The 20,404-nt window shown below is 39.3% G+C and overlaps 1 protein-coding gene across 4 annotated transcripts in view; it reads left to right on the top strand.

The window, feature by feature from the left end:
• mapk8ip1b (mitogen-activated protein kinase 8 interacting protein 1b) overlaps positions 1-19,999 on the top strand; it is a 153,976-nt gene extending 133,977 nt beyond the window's left edge. For 2 of the 4 annotated variants that reach the window (XM_043705588.2, XM_043705586.2), the window contains exons 7-12: positions 8,014-8,186; positions 9,037-9,149; positions 11,322-11,441; positions 13,642-13,712; positions 16,378-16,476; positions 17,910-19,999. In XM_043705588.2, the coding sequence (XP_043561523.2) occupies positions 8,014-8,186; positions 9,037-9,149; positions 11,322-11,441; positions 13,642-13,712; positions 16,378-16,476; positions 17,910-17,982 (649 nt within the window). In that variant the 3' untranslated portion in view covers positions 17,983-19,999. The remainder of the gene's footprint in view (positions 1-8,013; positions 8,187-9,036; positions 9,150-11,321; positions 11,442-13,641; positions 13,713-16,377; positions 16,477-17,909) is intronic. The other 2 variants (XM_043705587.2, XM_043705591.2) reach the window with 2 other exon arrangements.
• Positions 20,000-20,404: the final 405 nt, after the last annotated feature.

The following is a 20,404-nucleotide window of genomic DNA, read 5'->3' as shown; positions in this document are numbered from 1 at the left end:
AAAGTGAAGATGGGAATTTATGTTGACGAGGACTGTGCCACTGTCACTCCTAATTTTTAACTGTCTTGGGTCGATGCCTCTGTGACAGGTAGAAAGATGGGGATAAGCACAAGTAGAGTTTTCTTCTTGCTTCCTTTTTCACCTGCAGACCCAGTCCAGCAGCTACATTCTCTGACTTGGCCAACTCAGTCAGCGGTAGCTGTACCAAGCCATTTTTAGTGCTTGGCATTGAAGTCCCACACCCAGAGCAAATTATTCACCCTATCCATCCTCTTTCGTGCAATTGGCCCTCAGCTTGAGGGAGTATTGATTCATTAGCCAAGTTAGGGGGTGGAGAGGGAAAAAACTGTAAATAATAATCAACAGATATGTCTTTGACATTAAGTTTTGTAGGGTCTGGTGTCAGTGTTAAGGCCTCCCAGAGCAACCTTTTTCTACCTATATGTCAATGTGCTGCCATGTCTGGCCTGTTGATGGGACAAGATGTACCCAGCAAATAGTGATGGTGGTCTCTGGGACACTATATGGTATGATTCAATGAGAGTGATTATGGCAGACTATTACTTGACTCGCTTGTGAGACAGCTCTCTCAATTTTGGCACAATCTCCTGGATATTAGAAAAGAAGACTTTACAGGGTTGAAATGTGACTTGTGATCTTTTCTGATGACCATGTTGATGCTCTGTCCAATTTCACTCCTTTCTTTAGGATAGTGATTTGGTACAGCTAGACCATTCCAGAGTCGACCACATTGCTGTGGGGTTTGAGTTAGAGAAAATGGTTCTGATAGACCAGAGAAAGATAGCATATTCCCTCTAAGGGGTATTCATGAACAAGATTAATTTTGCAGCAATCGTCTGTGCATTCATGTTTGTCATTGGGCAAACAATTAAAAAAAAAAAATTAATTCCAGATTAATTTAATTTAAATTTCATCATCTGAGTTTCTGGAACTAACCAGAGTGCAATTTGTGTTTTATATTGTGTAATGGGGCAGGATTTGTGAATGACTTCAGACTAATACTCCCTTCTGTTTTAAGTGACCACAATGTGATTGAATTTAACATTTCATTTAAAAGAGTAGGTTAGATCTAAGACTAAGATTTTAACCCTAAAAAAGGGCAAATACATGGGCATGAAAGCTGAGCCACCTAATGTGAACTGATAAGAATTGGATTAATAAAGATGCAGTGGCAGACATTTAGGGTGATATTTTGCAATCTTCAGAATAATTCTGTTGCTACAAAAAGAAAAGTACTAAAGGGAGGACCCCTTTTTAAAAGTGGGATGAGCACCAAACTTAAGGAAAAATCAACTTATTGCTCAAAGATGAGTGGCAAATCTGATGATTGGTCAGAACATAAAGTACGGCATAGAATTACCAGAAGGTTCATCAGGAGAAAGAAACCAGAATATGAGACAAAGTTAAGAATCTAATTTTTGTAAGCTTTTTAACAAAAAAGTACATGGTGTGTGTTGATCCTTTTGCACATAAGATTGGGGAGTTAATGGTAGATGATTAAGACATGGTGGATTAAATGAACAAATGTGTTGATCCTGTCTTCACTATAGAGGAAAAAAAACCAATTTCAATAATGGTAAATCAGGAGATGAAAGGAAGAGATGAGCTTGTAGAATTATAATTACAAGGAAAGTGGTATATAGCAAACGGACTTAGCTGTGACCTCTCATGACTCTGGATCCAGGTGGTGTTCATCCTCTGGTCTTAAAAAGAGGTGGCTAGTGAGGTCATAGATGGATTGGTGCTTCATTTCTAAAATTTATTTGAGCAAAGAGTCCATTAGACTGAAACACAGCAAATATAAGCCCTCAATTCGAGATGGGAGAGAGTTTCCTCTTTTTTTTCTGTCTATCAGCCAGTTAGCTTGATGTATGTTTTTGATTAATGATAATTAATCCATTATTACAGCGGAACAGTTTTGGAAAAAACTCCAGGCAATCAGGAAGAGTCAGCATGGTTTCGTCGAACAGAAATTACATTTTAACCAATTTATTGGCGTTCTGTGCTGTGGATAAAGTGAAGCCTGTGGAAATATTGCATTTGGATTTCCAGAAAGCATTTATTAAGGTGCCATAGCAAAAAAAAAAACCCTCATGGTATAGGGGATGGCATATTAGCATGGATAAAAGATTGTCTGCCAGATATAAACAGTATACACAAATAGGCCTTTTGGCTGATTAACAGGATATTGATGAGTGGAGTTACACAGGAGTCTGTGTTGGGACCTCAAGATTTTACAACTGCATCACTGACACAATTGAGAGAAGCAAATTTATAGATGACGCTGAGAGGTAGAAAGGTATTATGTGAAGAAAACAAGCTCGCAGATGAATACAGATATTTTCAGTGATTGGGTGAAAATCTGGCAGTTGGAATATAATGTGGGAAAGCATGAAATTGGTCGGTTTAGCAAGAAGAATGAAATAGCAGAGTATTACTTAAATTGTGAATGACTGCAGAATTCTGAGGTGTAGAAGGACACTAAGTGTTCCAGTGCATGAGTCACAAAAGTTAAGGAACCAAAAGAGAAAATGCTGGAAAATCTCAGCAGTTCTGGCAGCATTTGTAAGGAGAGAAAAGAGTTGATGTTTCGAGTCTAACTGACCCTTCGTCAATTGCTTTTATACAAAAGTTAAGGATGCAGGTACAGCACACAACAAAGACTAATAGGATGCTGCTCTTTATTACAAGTGAATTGAAGGTAAAAATGTTGTGCTTCAATTAGACAGGGCATTGGAGAGACCATATCTCATACTATGTTCAGCTTTGGACTCCTTAATTAAAGACTGAAGGCATTTCAGAGGAGGGTTACATGGTTGATACTTGGAATAAGTAGGTAGTCATATTGTTATGACACAGGGTAAGCCCCCCCCCATGCTATTTTAAACCAGCAACACAAAAGATTTACCCTGTGTGGTAATCTGTGTGAAAATTTGAGGCCAAGAACTAGTTAAAGTAAAAGTAACAACTTTATTCCTTAAAGTATAACACAGAATAATTAGCTAACAACTATTTACAACTCCTTTCTCTAACCCCTATCTTTCACCTTCCCCTTCTGCAATACTAGTCTGATAAATCTTAATCAAGGGGTCTTACCAAAAATTCAAATTTCAAAACCAGCCAGCTGTCAAACCTTTTCTTTTTGGCTTCCTCTGTCTTCGTTCCTTCTTAGGGATTTCTGTTTCACAGGTCACTGATCTTAAAAGGTACCTTTATCGAGAGCTATTTTACGGGCAGTCTGTACATGCTGGTGGGTTGGTGGTTTTCCTCCAACTGTTCAATATTCCTGATCTTATACCTATAAAGCAACAGATTGTTTCATTGGTTTTTAATATTGTCAATATACTAAATTCAAATTTTTAATTGGATGTTGGTATTTTGGAGTATAATTTAAACTGGTCAAATTCAAAATTGTTTTGTCTCCAGACAACCAGCTACACTAGCTGCTGGACCAAATTGTTACATTGTCTTGTTCAGAACATTTTGGTGTTGTATCAGGTAGTTCCGCTAGCTTTTAACGCTCTTAAATATATAGTACCCCTTACACCTTCACAACAGTTATGAACCACACAGGTTGGACAGGCTGGAGGTTTTTCTACTGGAGTTTAAAAGAGTGAGGGGTGACTCAAATGGAATTTATAATATCTTGTATGGCCTTAACAAGGTGGAAATGGAAACTCTAGGTCAGTCTAGAACTATTGGGCAGTATTTAAAAATGTGGCGTTGCCCTTTCTGAACACGGGTGAGATTTTTTTTTCTTTCCTTTGAGGTTTACTTTAGAGCTCTCTGCCTCAGGCAATGGAGGCAAGATCATAAAGTATTTTAAATGAAGTGAATTTAAAGTTCTGGCAAGCAGTTGGAAATGTGAAAATCGAAGAACAATCAGAACAATGATCTTATGGAAAGGCACAGAGGACTCCAGGGTTTAATGGTCTACGTCTGTTCCTATTCTATATGTTTGTACTCAAATCCTCGGTGTTAATCTGGTCTCTGGAGTAATAGTTTAATGACACCCCCTGCAATAGTCAATGAAGTATTGTAACTGCTGGAATGTCAGAAATATGGCATGTTGGCGACTCTGTGCACAGTAAACTCCCAGAAACAGTAACGTGATAGTGCCTCGATTTAACTTTAATGATGTTTGTTGAAGGATGGCTTTTGGCCTGCATTATCAGCGAGAACTTGCCCACTCCTCTTCAGTGTACTTCCAAGAGATATTTTCCATCCAAATTGGAGAACAAAAGAGGGTTCACTTTATAATCCTGACCAAAAGACAGCACTTTTGACAGTGTAATGCTCTGACACTGACTTTTGTTCTAAAATCTCAAGCGGGATTTGAACGTCCAGCCTCCTCATTCAGAGACAAGAGTGCTACTGCTGCACCAAGACTGCCACAGCTTTGTCTAAACGCATGGATACTAAAAGAGGATGTGATTTTGATTGCTACGTCCATGCCATTATGTAAATTGTACAGGACAGTGGTCTCAGCCCCAATTCCTGCAGAACACCACTTCCCAGCTACCACTAGTCTGAGTAATTATTTTTAAACTCTGTTTTCTGTATTATAGCCAATTTTCTAACCATTATGTAGCTTGTCTCTTGCCTCTGTGTGCTCTGACCTTGGTCACCAATCTGCCTGAAACTGTTAGGATGAATACTGTGCTGGAAATTCTGTGTTTCGGCCTAACCACGTACATGATTTCACATTGTTAATGATACAATCCATCGGTTAGCAGACTGCATTAGTAATTGAAGTCGGATGCTTCACCTTCGACACTATACTCTTAAATATTGAGATATAAGCGCTTGAACACGTTGTTTTGAGCCCAGCAGTCTGCCCGTCTCCCCCCCTCATTTTAGTGGAGCAGCTACCTCAGAAGAGACTGAGTGAGTAAATTCTGGCTTTAAAATAAGAGCAGTTTAAGATGAGCACACAAACACTTATGTAGCTATACCCATGGTGTAATTTCAAATGAGGATTGAGTGCAGCATGTGCAATGATCAATTGTAGCTGTCAATAGACATGTTTTAAATAATCAAACCAGCAGCTAATGGTACCCCCAAAAATCTACAAAATTATTACAAATGCTGAGTGGGTAATTTTAATGTTTTCACTTGATAATGTAGCCATGAGTTCAAGTTTCATTTTAGAACTTGGCCATATTGTGTAAGTTAGCTCCAACTCCCATTTTGCTTATTCAGCAGCAGTGAATTTTCTCCTACCTGATATGTCTCCAAGTAATAGCAAGAAAATTCAATTAATTTCGCAATAGTTTTTGTTGGTGGAAACTTGCTGTGTATGAATTGGCTGTAAACAACAGTATCTATCAAATCATAGACATGATGGGCTAAGCGGTAGTTCTGTGCTGGCTCTCTGCAGGAGAAACTCAGCTAGTTTCACACCCCTGACTTCCCCATTGGCCCTACGATTCTTTTTCTCTACAGATGATTATTCAATTTTCATTTGTGAGTCATGGTTGAATCCAACACCATCATTCTCTCGGGCAATATATTCCAGATTGTAACCATTTACTATGAAAAAAAGTTTTTTTCTCCTTTCACTCAATTCTTCATTTTTCGTGTTAGATCGGTGCCCTCTAACTCCTGATGCTTGCATTGGTATAAGGAATATGTCTGTATTTGGTTTGTGCAGACCCCATGACTCCATCTGTTCATTAAAAGCCCCACTCATTTTACACTGGTTGATTAGAATGAACATGCAAGAGCTCTGTGTAATCCTGTCAGCTGAGGTGGCAAGGAAATGAATAGATTAGATTCCCTAGTGTGGAAACAAGCCCTTCGGCCCAACCAGTCCACACTGACCGTCCAAAGAGTAACCTACCCAAATCCATTTACCGCTGACTAATCCACCTAACACTATAGGCAATTTAGCATGGCCAGTTCACCCTGACCTACACATCTTTGTAACTGGGAAGAAACTGGAGCACCCGGAGGAAGCCCACGCAGGCACAGGGAGAATGTGCAAACTCCACACAGTCGCCCAGCCTGTGAATTGAACCTGGGACCCTGGTGCTGTGAGGCAGCAGTGCTAACCACTGAGCCACTGTGGTGGCATTATTACTTGGAGTATTGTATAAATCTTTTAATAGCTGTCAGAGCTCCAAGAAAGTCTCCTTTTTTTTTTGCTCATTGTCACTTAGTGCATTTAAATAGCCTGGAATACTTTATTACATTAGAGGTGCCATATAAATGCATGCTGCTGTTGGCAATGATCACTGAAAGGGCCCATGCAACATTTAATTCAGTCCTTATCTTACTTTAAAATTGTTTAGTGACGCTGATATATTCGTGTATAAACAGCTAATTACCTTGATCAATGAAACAGAAGATATTCTATGTAGAACTGCAAATGCATGTCCACATTGTAATATGTGCAAGATCACTTAATTGGAGTTTTGGTGGAGTGGTGATAAAATTATAGAACCCGTGAAAAACTATTGTTACATAATGTGGAATTTAACGTATGTGCATAAGTTTTTGAAATTTGCTTCACAGGTAGATAGTGGTTAAGAAGGTGTTTAGCGTGCTTGCCTTCATTGCTTAGACCTTTGAGATAAGGAGTTGGGATGTCATCCTGAGGTTGTGAGGCGACCTGTGAAGTACTGTGCGCAGTTCTGGTCATGGCATAGATTGGATAGGATTTGGAAAAGCTTTACCACAATGTTGCCAGGCATGAAGGGTTTGAGCATGTAGGCTGGAACTTTGTTCACTGGAGGGGTGACCTTAGAGGTTTATAAAATTGTGAGGGGTATAGATAAGATGAATTGCAAGGATCTTTCCCCTAGAGTGTGTGGAGTTCAAAGCCAGAGGGCATTTTTTGTAAGATGAGAAAGATTTGAAAAGAACATGAGGCAAATTTTTCAGTGTGTGCTTATTGTGTCGAACGAACTACCAGAGGAAGTGGTGGATACAGGTACAGTTAAAAGATGTTTGAATAAGTATATGAATAGGAAATGTTTGAAATATGGACCAAACACAGGTAAGTGGTTCTAGTTTAGTTTGGGAACATAGTTGGCATGGACTGGGTTGGACTGAAGAGTCTGTTTCCATTCAATATGACTCTGATTCTTAATAAACCATTGGGCTGGCATTACAAATGGACTGGATGCAATTTCCCTCTATTCTGCTCTTGAGTGCATGTTAGATTGTTGGAGGTGCCATCTTTAGGAAGAAACATTAAAACCAAGGTCATGGGGCAGCACGGTGGCTCAGTGGTTAGCACTGCAGCCTCACAGCACCAGGGACCCGGGTTCAATTCCTGCCTCTGGTAACTGTGTGTGGGGAGTTTGCACATTCTCCCCGTGTCTGCGTGGGTTTCCTGCGGGAGTCCAACGATGTGCAGGTCATGTGAATTGGCATGCTAAATTGCCCATAGTGTTAGGTTCCGGGGTAAATGTGGGGGAATTGTTCTGGGTGGGTTGCTCTTCGGAGGGTCGGTGTGGACCTGTTGGGCCGAAGGACCTGTTTCCACACTGTGTAGCTAATCTAATCTAATGTCTGCCTTGGTGAACTGATTCAATGGTGGTATTATGAATGACAGCCAGGGAATTATCCCTACTGTCCATTCAAGTATGGATCTCTTATTCAATGTCTCAAAAACTGATTATTTGGTAATTGTAATATTATTGTTCATAGACAATCCCAAGTACAAATAAGCTGCTTTGTTTCCAACATTACCATAGTGATTAGACTTCAAAAATACTTTAATGACTTTAGAGCTTTGCATGTGCAGTGATCATGAAAAGTTATATCAAATTCAAGTCACTTTCTTTTAAATAGGTGCTTCATTAGTGCACTTGATTTAAAAAAAAATGAATTTGATTCTTATCCACAAATCATTAGTCTGACTAACTAACTGTAAGTTCACTGCAATTACATTTCCACCTTTAGTTTAATTTCAATTAAGTCTTAGTGCTTGGAAAAGCTTTTCTTTCTTTTTTTTAAGGTAGTCTTGCTTGTCACCCTGTGTAGATTCGTGCCTCGACATGATGATGAGCTGGAGTTAGAGGTGGATGACCCTCTCCTCGTAGACATGCAGGCTGATGATTACTGGTACCATGCCTACAATATGCGAACAGGTGAAAGAGGAATCTTCCCAGCATACTATGCACTTGAAGTCAACATGGAACGAGGACAGTTTGCAGGTATTTGATTTGCATTAACTATATAGTAAAGCCAGGCACTCATACCAACAAGCAAAATGCAATAAACTTGAAATGGGATGTAAAAACTGAATCACTCTGTCAGGCAGCCTTAATAGAGAAAGGGAAGAGGTTAGCTCAGTGTTTCAGACTGATGGACTTACGTTCTTTCTGTCTGAATTGCTGACAAACCAAGTTCTTGATTTAAGTTTAACCAGGAGTTGAATCGAAAACTGACATATGCATAGTATACAAATTACTCACTACTTTGAGGGATGGCAAGGTAACAGTGAGAGGTGAACCTGTTGTAGATTTGTGCTAATTGTCCTTTGTGCAAAGCAAGTAGTGATTCCCCCTTAACCTTGCCAGTATTAGGAAGTTGGATTTATACATTAGACATGCTTTACAAAGATGGAGATAATGAAAGGCATAAGCAACTTATCAACATTGACAATTGTAAATTAGTTGGTAGCAAATCAGTCTCTCTGGCCCAGAAAATGAATTAATTTGAAGCTTTTGTCCTTGCCCCTTCAATGACAATAACAATTCATGACCTTATAGAAAATATAAGTGCTAAAATTATGACCAACTATTTTTCCAGCACTTCCATCCAAATTGATCTTTGTACCAAAATAAACTAGGCTTGCCATCCACATTAAGATAGCAAAAGTGATGTCTAATTCCAATGTGTTAGTGCACGCTATCAGAAATCATTTCAACCCTACTGTAATTACATGTTTCCAGTCAAAAAGTCTTTTAAAAATGTAGAGCTTGTTTTTAAACATTGCTTAAATAAATAGGTTGATGTTATAAATATGCAATCATGTTTTTCTCCTTCCTGTGTCTCCTTCAGCAGCAGTAGCAGAAAAGAATGACTGGGTAGATAAATTCCATCTGAAATTCTTGGGTTCAGTCCAAGTGCCATACCATAAAGGGAATGATGTACTGTGTGCAGCCATGCAGAAGGTAACATGAAAATAAACTGGGAAAATACTGTCTTCTGAAAATCACAATGGAACCATTTTTATCCTGGACTTGAAACAGGAGAAATATACTTCATATAGAGTGGTGGGAAACTAACTCTCAAATTGAAATTTAAGTGATGAATGCACATTTCTGCCTTTAAGCAAATTGGATACATTTTATTAACATATTTTGTAAACATAAATGGTATGGGTAAAGGGAAAGCAGCTGACATAGTGTATTTGCATTTCCACAGGTCGTCACCACCCCTGACACCCTTAAAACAAAAAGGTTATTTACAACTTCTAACACACAAAGTTAGTGCATAAGATACAGGCTTATGGAGTGGAGTGTAATACAGAAGCATGGCTAGTGGATTAGTTAACAAACATGAAGCAAAGAGCAAGATAAAGCGAATATTTTCAAGTTAGGCTGTGAACTGCAGCAAGGATCAGTGCCAGAAGCTCAGCTATTTGTAGAGTATATTAATGACAGATGAAGTGGCACAGTAGTGAAGGTTGTATCTGGTACAAAGCTAGATGAGATCATAAGCTGTGTGAAAAATACAGACTGAAACAAAGACATAGACAGGTTCAGATAGTGGGCAAGAAGGTTGCAGATGGTTGTAAAGATTGGGCAATATAAGCTTATTTGTTTTGGTAGTAAGAATAGAAAAGCAGTTTTTTTTTAAAGAAATTAAACTTGTAAATGTTGAAGTTTAGAATGACTTGAATGCATTTGTACAAAAAACAGTCACCATACAGTAATAGGGAAGACAAATAATAGGGAAGGCAAGTGGAATGTTGTTCTTTATTGTAATGGGGTTGGATTATGAATAGGGAAAGGTTGATGCAATTTATGTAGGACTTCAATAAGACAATACCTGGAGTACACTGAATTCTTTTAATCACTATTTAAGGAAGCATATGCTGCATTTAGAGGTGGTACAACAACGTTCACTAGATTGGTTTCTGGGTTGAGATAATTGCCCTAAGGTGAGAGGCCGAGTTCATTAGGTGTATACTGTCTAGAATTTGGAAAAATGATGTGATCTCATTGAGACATGCAAGTCTGACAGGCAAACCTTGTTTTCCCTTGATGAATCTCGAACATGGATCCCATCTCTGGACAAGTAATCAGTCATTTAGGTGTAAGATAAAGATGCATTTTCTCACTCAAATGGCAGTAAATCTTGGAAATTCTCTACCCCAGAAGGTTGTGGATACCCTATGAATATGAGGCTGAGAGCGATCTTTGATTTCAGAAGGAGTCGAGAGATGTGGGTTATCTCAACATTTGCAGTGAAATGGCTGAAAGCGTGTTTGAGGACAGCACATCATTTTAAAGGATCTTCATGTGAAGATGATAGAATTAGTCCTTAGCAAGGACAAGATCAAATTTGCTTAATTAAGGGGAGGCAATGGCCTACTGGTGTTATCACTAGCTTGTTAATCGAGAATGATCAGCTAATGTTCTGGAGACTCTGGTTCAAATCTCACCATGGCCTAAACGTTTTTTCAGTTCTAACATCTTGAACATTTCTGTCCAATTTCCCTAGCTTAGAAGCTCCACAAACTAAAACTTCCATTCTGGTGACTGGTTCCCCTGAACTAAAGGTTTGATTTGTCTACTCTGAGAAACATATGCAGCCTGAATTGAATTTTTGACTCTTCTGAACTGAACTAAAAAGCTAAAACTAGTGTTTTTCTGGTCCGTTAGCAGTGTAAACATTCAATCTATTAAAACTACAGGGTTTCTGCCAGGAACCTAACAGCAGTAACATATTTTTTTCCGACTTGATGCACCTGAGTCACTGGTCCAAATAAATTTCTGACCAGTTGAAAAATATTATCTTCAAAGAACTGACCCACATTCACATGCCTCTATTTTGAAATCCAAATCTTAAAATATATGTAAACACTTGCCATCATGCAATGAAGCACTTTGTTATCACTGTTGGAAATCATTTCGTGCATTACCCTTGCCCAAACTGCTGTAAGATATGACTGGATTGCGTGTTTTTTGTAACTTTTTCTTGTTGCTAGATATTTGCTAGGATTTGTGCATCAAAGGGAGAAAAATAGTGAACAGATACCAGGTTAAATTGCTATTTTAAATTTGGTACCTCAACTTCTATACCTGAAATCTGAATGACTGCTGTTTTCTTCTGAATAGATTGCAACAACAAGAAGATTGACTGTCCAGTTCAACCCTCCCTCTTGCTGTGTCCTGGAGATCAGTATGCAAGGAATTAAAATAGCTGTACAACTCGATGGACGTGGAGTCTACGAGAAGGTCATTACCTTGCCTGTAATACTTGCATAAATTAACTGTTAAATGGAATGATAGTTCACAGCACAAAGGATTCTCTAAAAGAGAAATGTTATTTCTGTCTTTATAATAGAAATGGCCTTCACACAATTACACATTCTTCTACATTTCCATACTCTGGCTTAGTTACTCCGACCAATAGCAAATTTGAGGAAAAGCCTTCTACACTGTGACAAAAAACTGACATTGCTGGAAAGGTATAGCAGGCCTGGCAACATCTATTTAACTTGCTGTCTCCATGGATGCTGTCTGACCTGCTGTCATCTCCAGCATTTGTCATTTTCAGTACAGATTCCAGCATCTGCAGTAATTTGCTCCTACCTGGCAGCATCTGTGGAGAGAAACAGTTAACATTTTGGATCTAGTGATCCTTTCTCAGCGCGCCGTGAGTGGTTTAGGATCTAGAATGCACTGCCTGATTAGTTTGGTGATGGCAGGTTCTACCATAGCTTTCCAAAGGTAATTGGCCAAACATCTAAAGAGTTTTGTTTTATAAGGCGACAGAAGCAGGATGAGTGAGCTGCTTTGATCTTGCAGAGGTCAGGCACGAAAGAAATCTGCCTCTTCTCTACTTTAACCATTCTGTGAGTTCCCCCTCATGTATGCCATATGAGATCAATTAGTTAGAAATAAATTATGCAATACAACCTGATATAATACTCCTCCCATGGAATTGCTTATGTCTTGTTAGGTTATTCTTCCCTAATAAGGGATGTTACCAGGAAAGAGTGCAACATTAATTAGTTCTTGTCTTACGGTCCTGCATTCTGTCTTTATTTCGCAATTCCTATTCTAAGCTTATGTTTCATAAAGATCATAGTGTCGTCACATACTCCCATCACTGCAGCACCTTCACTGATAGCGAGGTTTAATTTTCTGGACAACTTGCCTCTAACTTTTATTGTAAATGTTAACTTTGGAATATGTAAAAGAAAAACAGTTGAGTGCACATGGGTGGAAAGATAACTTTTTTAAATATTAACATTTGGAGAGGTTACTGATATGATCCATTGGAATTGTTCTGAGAGTTAGTTACATGAAGAGACTAATAAAGACATAAAGAAACTAGGGTCACTCTCCTTAGAGAGAAGAGGAGATTTGATAGAGATCTTGAAGATCATGAAGGGTTTAGACAGCAAATAAAGAAAAACTGTTCCCAGTGGCTCAGGGGTCAAAAATCAGAAGGTGCAGATTTAAAATTATTAGCAAAAAAGGACTGAGGCAATCTGAAGGAAATACATGTTACAGAGCATCTTCATACAATTTGGAGTAAATTGCTGATCGTGTGGTCAATACTGATTCAATAATAACCTTTTTAAGGGGGTGTTGGATGAATATCTGGGAGAAAACTTTCAGGGATGAGAGAAGTGAGCAAAGAATTACTGACTAAATTACACTTTGCAAGATCTAGTGTAAATGTGAGTGTCCAAAAACCTGTTCTGTTCTACAATTCTGTAACTCATATACTACCCATTCACTCCCTTTATTCAGCAATCTCTCCACTGACATAAAACTAATTATTTTATTAATTTTATTTCAAATTTTCCATGTCTTTCATTTTACATTTACTCTTTTAGTTTTTAAACTAACATTCCTTTAATACCTAAATTTATGATAAATATACAACTGGAATAATGTTCTTTATTGCTCTGTTTGTCAAACCTACAGTGCAGGAATTTATACCCCCCTGTGAAAGTATCACAACAATAGATCCTTTTATTAATCTAAACAGTGTAGATCAGTGGACATTGCAATATGTTACATCTAAACTGGATGAAATAAACTCTATCTCAAGAAATATCTGCGGACTTCAAATGTCACGTTTCAAAGTGCGGTAATAAATATCATGCTGGTATTCTAACTTCATGTTGGAAATTTACGATCTCACACCAGTCTATAAACATCCCTTGCCTTAATCCCATTCTGAGTAACCTCATGTGTTTTGAAGGATTGACTCAATTAAACACTCTTCTACCTTAGCAGCAGAATAGTATATTCAACTTCATCTGAAGTAACCCTTTAGTGTATTTGTGATTCATTATGAGCAATGCTATCATTTGATATTTTTTAAAAAGCCTGTGTAAAATTGCATCTGCACAAGTATGAAATGTAAAATTCTGCTTGTAAAAATAAATTCTGCTCCTATCATTTTGTTTTATGACAGGCCAGTAAATGCAGTCACTTTTTTCAACTGAAGAACGTTTCTTTCTGCGGGTATCATCCAAAGAACACCAAGTAAGTCCTATCACAGGAGTTTAATATTTTTCAAGTTGAGTTGACTGGTAGTGATGTGACAAAAGTAACCACATTGACTACCTGACACCAAGGCAAGAAAGGATATTCCCATTTTCTGGCAATCTTTGTCAACCCAGGTCTACTCTACTTTGGATGTTTATTCTATTTAAAAGCATGATATAAATGCAATTTGTTGCAGTACTAGTTTAAATCTGTCACCTGGATATTCAACCATGGAGAAACCACTCCGTCCCCAGCTGTTGTCCACTTATTGAGTGAAGTGGCTATGTGACTGAAATAGCCACTCAACAGACTGGAAACAATAATCCAGCACATTAGTTCACCCTGCACTGTAGCACTTTGATCACTTAAAATCAGTTTTAAAAATATAAAAGTAATGCTGTTAGCCGTAATGATGCTCACTAGGAATGAGAATCTGATGGCCCTATGCCTTCGGACTGATACGTGACACCAGTCCCACACTAACGTTCGCTCGTTCCTATTTAATGCCCTGTCTCCAGTGGCCCAACAAGTAGATTAAGAAACAAATAGCAGAGTCTTGTATAGCAGAAGAGTTTAGATGATTCAAAGCAGACAAGGGACTATCTGAAGTCTAAAGATGTCAAAAGACCTGAAAATAATGAGTTTTAACAGAAATGTGTGACTGTAAAGTGTCGGTGTGTTGTTTAATATAGATCGGGGCATGCAGTTTTGGTTTTGAAGGAGTTGCGAAGGAAATTTGCTGGATTGATTCCAGCAATGGGGAATGTGAAGGAGGATGCAATAGAGGAATTGATTTTAAAAAAAAAAACTGCAGATGCTGGAGACCTGAAACAAAAACAGAAATTTGTTGGCGAAACCTATCCGGTCTGGCAGTATATGTGGGAAGAAAGTAGAGTCAATGTTTCGGATCCAGTGACCCTTCTTCAGAACTGGAGGAGTTTAAATCCTTAGAACTGTAAAATGAGGTGAAAAGTTTTGTTTTAGTAAGGGGATTGGGTGAACACTTGAAAGGGAGAAATTGCAGGAATGGAAAGAAAGTGGGATTAATTAGATTGCAGTTCCAAATCAAAACTGGTACAGACTCAGTTGGTTGATTCTCTTCTTTTTGTGATGTACTATTCTAGTGATTCATTGGAGAGACAAATTAAAATGTGATTGTTCTCCTATGACCAGAGAAGTTTAGGATTTATTGGAGGTTTCAAGGTAATAAAGGGTTCATCTTCTGGTTGAGTCACTGGACTCAACATTGACTCTGCTTTCTTCCCACAGATGCTATGAGACTTGTTTAGTTTCTCCAGCAATTTATTTTTGTTTCAGATCTTCAGCATCTGCAGTTCCTTGTTTTATTCCAGAAGGCAGTGAGTATTTTTTTAGATAGAGAGTTTGGACTGCTTTATTTGAAAGAGGTGAAAGCAGATTAGAGAGTATGTTTCAAAAGAGGATGAGATAAATACTCAAAGGATAAATGATCTTTTGAGGCAAGTGCAAGGAAGTGGGGCTAACTTTGATTTTGGATTAGTGGTGCTGGAAGAGCACAGCAGTTCAGGCAGCATCCGAGGAGCAGTAAAATCAACGTTTCGGGCAAAAGCCCTTCATCAGGAATAAAGGCAGAGAGCCTGAAGCGTGGAGAGATAAGCTAGAGGAGGGTGGGGGTGGGGAGAAAGTAGCATAGAGTACAATAGGTGAGTGGGGGAGGGGATGAAGGTGATAGGTCAGGGAGGAGGGTGGAGTGGATAGGTGGAAATGAAGATAGGCAGGGAGGACAAGTCATGGGGACAGTGCTGAGCTGGAAGTTTGGAACTAGGGTGTAGGTGGGGGAAGGGGAAATGAGGAAACTGTTGAAGTCCACATTGATGCCCTGGGGTTGAAGTGTTCCGAGGCGGAAGATGAGGCATTCTTCCTCCAGGCGTCTGGTGGTGAGGGAGCGGCGGTGAAGGAGGCCCAGGACCTCCATGTCCTCGGCAGAGTGGGAGGGGTGTTGAAACGTTGGGCCATAGGCGGTGTGGTTGATTGGTGCGGGTGTCCCGGAGATGTTCCCTAAAGCGCTCTGCTGGGAGGCATCCAGTCTCCCCAATGTAGAGGAGACCGCATCAGGAGCAACAGATACAATAAATGATATTAGTGGATGTGCAGGTAAAACGTTGGATGTGGAAGGCTCCTTTAGGGCCTTGGATGGAGGTGAGGGAGGAGGTGTGGGCGCAGGTTTTGCAGTTCCTGTGGTGGCAGGGAAGGTGCCAGGATGGGAGGGTGGGTTGTAGGGGAGCATGGACCTGACCAGGTAGTCACGGAGGGAACGGTCTTTGTGGAAGGCGGAAAGGGGTGGGGAGGGAAATATATCCCTGGTGGTGGAGTCTTTTCGGAGGTGGCAGAAATGTCGGCGGATGATTTTGGTTTATGCGAAGGTTGGTAGGGTGGAAGGGGCGTTCTGTCCTTGTTACAGTTGGAGGGGTGGGGTCTGAGGGCGGAGGTGCGGGATGTGGACGAGATGCGTTGGAGGGCATCTTTAACCACGTGGGAAGGGAGATTGCGGTCTCTAAAGAAGGAGGCCATCTGGACTTTGAGGCTAGATGGGCCAAATAGCTGCCTGGTATACTGTATAATTCTGTGATTCTAAGAAAAAAATCTCAGTGCTGTCTTCTTGCTGCATTTGTTCTCTTTCTAGATATTTTGGATTTATTACCAAACATCCTTCAGACCATCGATTTGCTTCCCATGTTTTTGTCTCTGAGGATTCAACCAAACCAATAGCCGAATCAGTGGGGTATGTTTATCTCTTTTTCAAACTTTTATTTGGAAAAAGGAGAAATTCACTGCCTATTTCTATGGGCCAGTGTGTTCAAAGAGTGTTGGTCAGACTGCAGTGCACTAATTTCATCTTGTTTTAAGCCCATTTTCCCTTTTGTCAAAGTACCACCTCTAGCTTTATAATAGGACCATCATCTATGACTTAGTTGTAGGTTCATAGTCCCACTAGAGAGATTTGAGGACCAGTATCCAAGGTGACCTTCCCAATACAGTCAGAAACCAATAGTGATTTTTAAAAAAAGCCCTATAGATCAGTGCAGGTGATCGATCAAAGTCTTGACAAACAGATAAGCTGGGAGAAATCTCCTAACACAGAATGGTTTTGGGCCATGGAATGGTCTACACTAATAGTGAGGGCCATGTATCCATATTAGCCTTTGACAAAGAAATGATGGGTTAAATGGACTCCTTCTATATTTGGGTTTTATGATCCCACCTTAACAAAATTTATGGTTATCCTTCCTGCCTGACATTTGTTTTCCTTACACTTTGTAAAGTTTGTATTAAAAGTAAAGCCAGTTTTGAGTGAGCTTTGGCAGTAAATGTAAACATTATATATCCAGTGAGCTTGTGCTTTATTTCATTCTTGTCATTTGTGTGTTAGTTGGAACATGGAAGTGCCAATGGACCATTTAGTGCTTCAAACCTGTCTGAAATTCTTTGATTTGATAATGGCTAACCTCTTTACCCACCTTTTGTTCCGCATCCCATGTCACCTTTACTTCCCCAAAAACATTGGTTGATCTTAGTTGTAAACATTTGGTACATTAATCCATGTACAGTCTTTCCAACGTAAATAATCACTGGGCTACCACCATAAAAGATGACAATTTGTACTTTGGAGGAAGTGGGGGTGAGGGTGGTAGTCATCATGACTGGGCCATAATTTATGGAGTTCCTCTTCCTCTTCTGAGTTTGAATAAAATGAATGTGTTTGACACTGGGGGTTTGCGGAGTTGGGTTTGTGAGAATGGATCACTGTGCTCAAAAGCCAGGGTGCAAAGCTTCCACATGGAGCCCATTATTCTAACTTTGCCCAGTTCTTTTCAGCCCAAGTGGTTTATACCTATTACAGAAGCTATTTTCCTTCACTCCAAAACCTTTGGAGATTGACTCAACCATAGTAGGATTTGAATAAAGATCTGAAAATGTGTTGCTGAAAAAGCGCAGCAGGTCAGGCAGCATCCAAGGAGCAGGAGAATCTGCCTGACCTGCTGCGCTTTTCCAGCAACACATTTTCAGCTCTGATCTCCAGCATCTGCAGTCCTTACTTTCTCCTTTTGAATAAAGATCTGTCTGTCCGTATGATAAAAATGATAGAGTTGGTCAATGAAGGAGATATAAGTTTGGCATTTAATGTTAAATATTTCTGTTTCCCCTCTTGTACAGGAGGGCCTTCCAGCTATTCTACAAAGAATACATTGAATACACCTGTCCAACAGAAGACATTTATCTGGAGTAGAAGCCTCTGAGCTGTGGGTGTTGCTCTGAACTCCTCGCGGTCTCCTTCTCAAACTCACCATGATGCATGAACATACTGAGCCAGAGGTCCTATATCATGATCCAGAACTATACAGCATCTCATTTGAAACATTTTACCTATTGTTACTTTTAGCCATGTTACACGGGTTGACAGCATTCTCCATCTGACAGCATCCTGCCTCTTATCCCTCTTCTCTGCAAATCCGGTCCCATCTCATGTTTCATCATGTCATGGCAAAACAGCTCAACTGCTTGCTTCTTAACACCCTTGTGATGCATTGGGTACATACTTGGTGTGATGGGCCAGAATTTAAACCTGGCGAAATAGCAGGACAAAATGGCACCAAACTACTCGGGAGTTACAAGATTGTTACATTGTTACATTGTAACAATGACGTTACACTGTATTCATTAATAGTGTTGTGTGTAAAGTTCTTAAACTTTGTTCATGGAGTGTACAACATGGTTTATTTAAAAGTTTGATGACAGCACCTTCTTCTGCACTTTTCTTTGCACAACAATCATTCCTTTTTTTTGTTGGGGGGGGGGGGGGGAGAAAGAAACCTGTACGATTACCATCTTCATTAAAAAGAACAAGTGTTGCTGAAGGTTGCATGGCATCATGGGTGACATCAAACTATTCAATTATCAATTGCTGCACAGTCCTTTGCAAATTCACAAGTGTGTGTGGTACCACATTACAATATAGTTGAGAGCATTGTTTCAATTGTGACTGACTAAGTTAAATTGTGTTTCATTTACATGGAATTTTAGAATACCAATTTTGGATTCTGTTACAATCCAAGTTGATGGGCTTGTAGGTCCCAGAATGAAAGCTGACTTGATTGACCTTAATCTGTATTTTTGCAGTTTGTTACCATGGGTTTAGTCATTGACTATATTCACACAAGACTATCAATGTTCTTTGAACACAAATTCAAGTTCATTGCACAAAAGAAAGGAAAGGAAACAAAGTTTTATGTTGACATTTGTATGTGTGAATTAATTTTAAATGCTAACATAAAACAAAAAGAAATTCAACCTTTATTTCCCCTAGTAATATCCTTTTCAGATATTCAATCCCAGAGAAATGTCACCTCTGTTTTAACTCTTAACTAACTTTTTTGGGCTGCTGAAATAGTTTTACCATGACTTCCCAGTAATGATGGCTTGAACTTCCTCTTAATTTTAATGGCTTAAATCTTTCTTTATGTCTGATAACTTGAAAATGTCCACACAAAATCTCATGGTTTGGAGATTTTACAAAGTGAACCTGCCCTTCTGATTCGGGTGAACTGCTCTCCTGAACTGAGAATCTGACTCTTCAACTAGTATGGAACTGAAATCTGACTTTGCTGAACTGGACTCAAAGTAAACTACCAGTAGCCTCTAATCATTTTGTTTTTCTGTTTGTCATTAACTCAGCAATGTAAACTCTATATCCTTTAATATCACAGGTACCTGGCTAGGCACTTGCAAAGTCACATGCTTTCTTAAATGAGGTATTTGGGTCACTTTTTTTAAAATAAATTTCTGACCTTTCTTTTTAAAAGAAGTGACTTTAAGCAACTGAAACCAAGATGTATCAATCTCTTTTTTTTTGAGAAAAGCCCAAATTTACCATGGTAATATATAATAGACCATTATCACAACTCACGTTTCCTGGCTGTATCTATTTACAGTTGTGCTGTAGTGGCTGAAAAAACCTTCTGTATTTATGACCTAATGTTATGATTTGGGGATTAAAATTCCTCAATTCCAGCCATTTTCCATTAAAGCTATGGATTGTCAAACGAGCAAGCCCCTGCATGTTTTCCACTTTGCTTTTGTCTTTTTTGACAATTTATTTTCAACTTCAGTGAGATGCTTTGTAACAGTTGTTTTGCCACAAAACCAAGACATCTCTGTCCCAGATACCAGCAATGTCCTGAGATTGCACAATGACCCTTGAACTCTAGACTTATAAGAGCTGAAAATGTGTTGCTGGAAAAGCGCAGCAGGCCAGGCAGCATCCAAGGAGCAGGAGAATTGACATTTCGGGCATGAGCCCTTCTCCTGGTCCTTGGATGCTGCCTGACCTGCTGCGCTTTTCCAGCAACACATTTTCAGCTCCGATCTCCAGCATCTGCAGACCTCACTTTCTCCTCTAGACTTGTAAACCTATTTAAGTCTAGGCTGTAAGATCCTCATATAATTATTGTAGCTGATAGTTATGACTATTTCAATATAAATAATTGAGCTGTGCAAACTGTGGGTTGAGTAGATCCCATGAGCTTTCATCTCATGCCCTTCTGCCTTGAATCCTTTTGCCCCCTTTTTGCCAGTCTTGGGTACAACATTAGAAACATTTGTTGTTCAAATGGACTAATCCTGATGTGTTACCGAGTCACCATTCACTCCCC

This window comes from Chiloscyllium plagiosum, unplaced genomic scaffold (assembly GCF_037043375.1).
Source record: "Chiloscyllium plagiosum isolate Xiang-an unplaced genomic scaffold, Cpla_swu_hap1 HiC_scaffold_18, whole genome shotgun sequence".
Classification (NCBI taxonomy): Eukaryota; Metazoa; Chordata; class Chondrichthyes; order Orectolobiformes; family Hemiscylliidae; genus Chiloscyllium; species Chiloscyllium plagiosum.
Note: the sequence above shows the minus strand (reverse complement) of the source record. Positions and strands in the feature narration are given on the sequence as shown.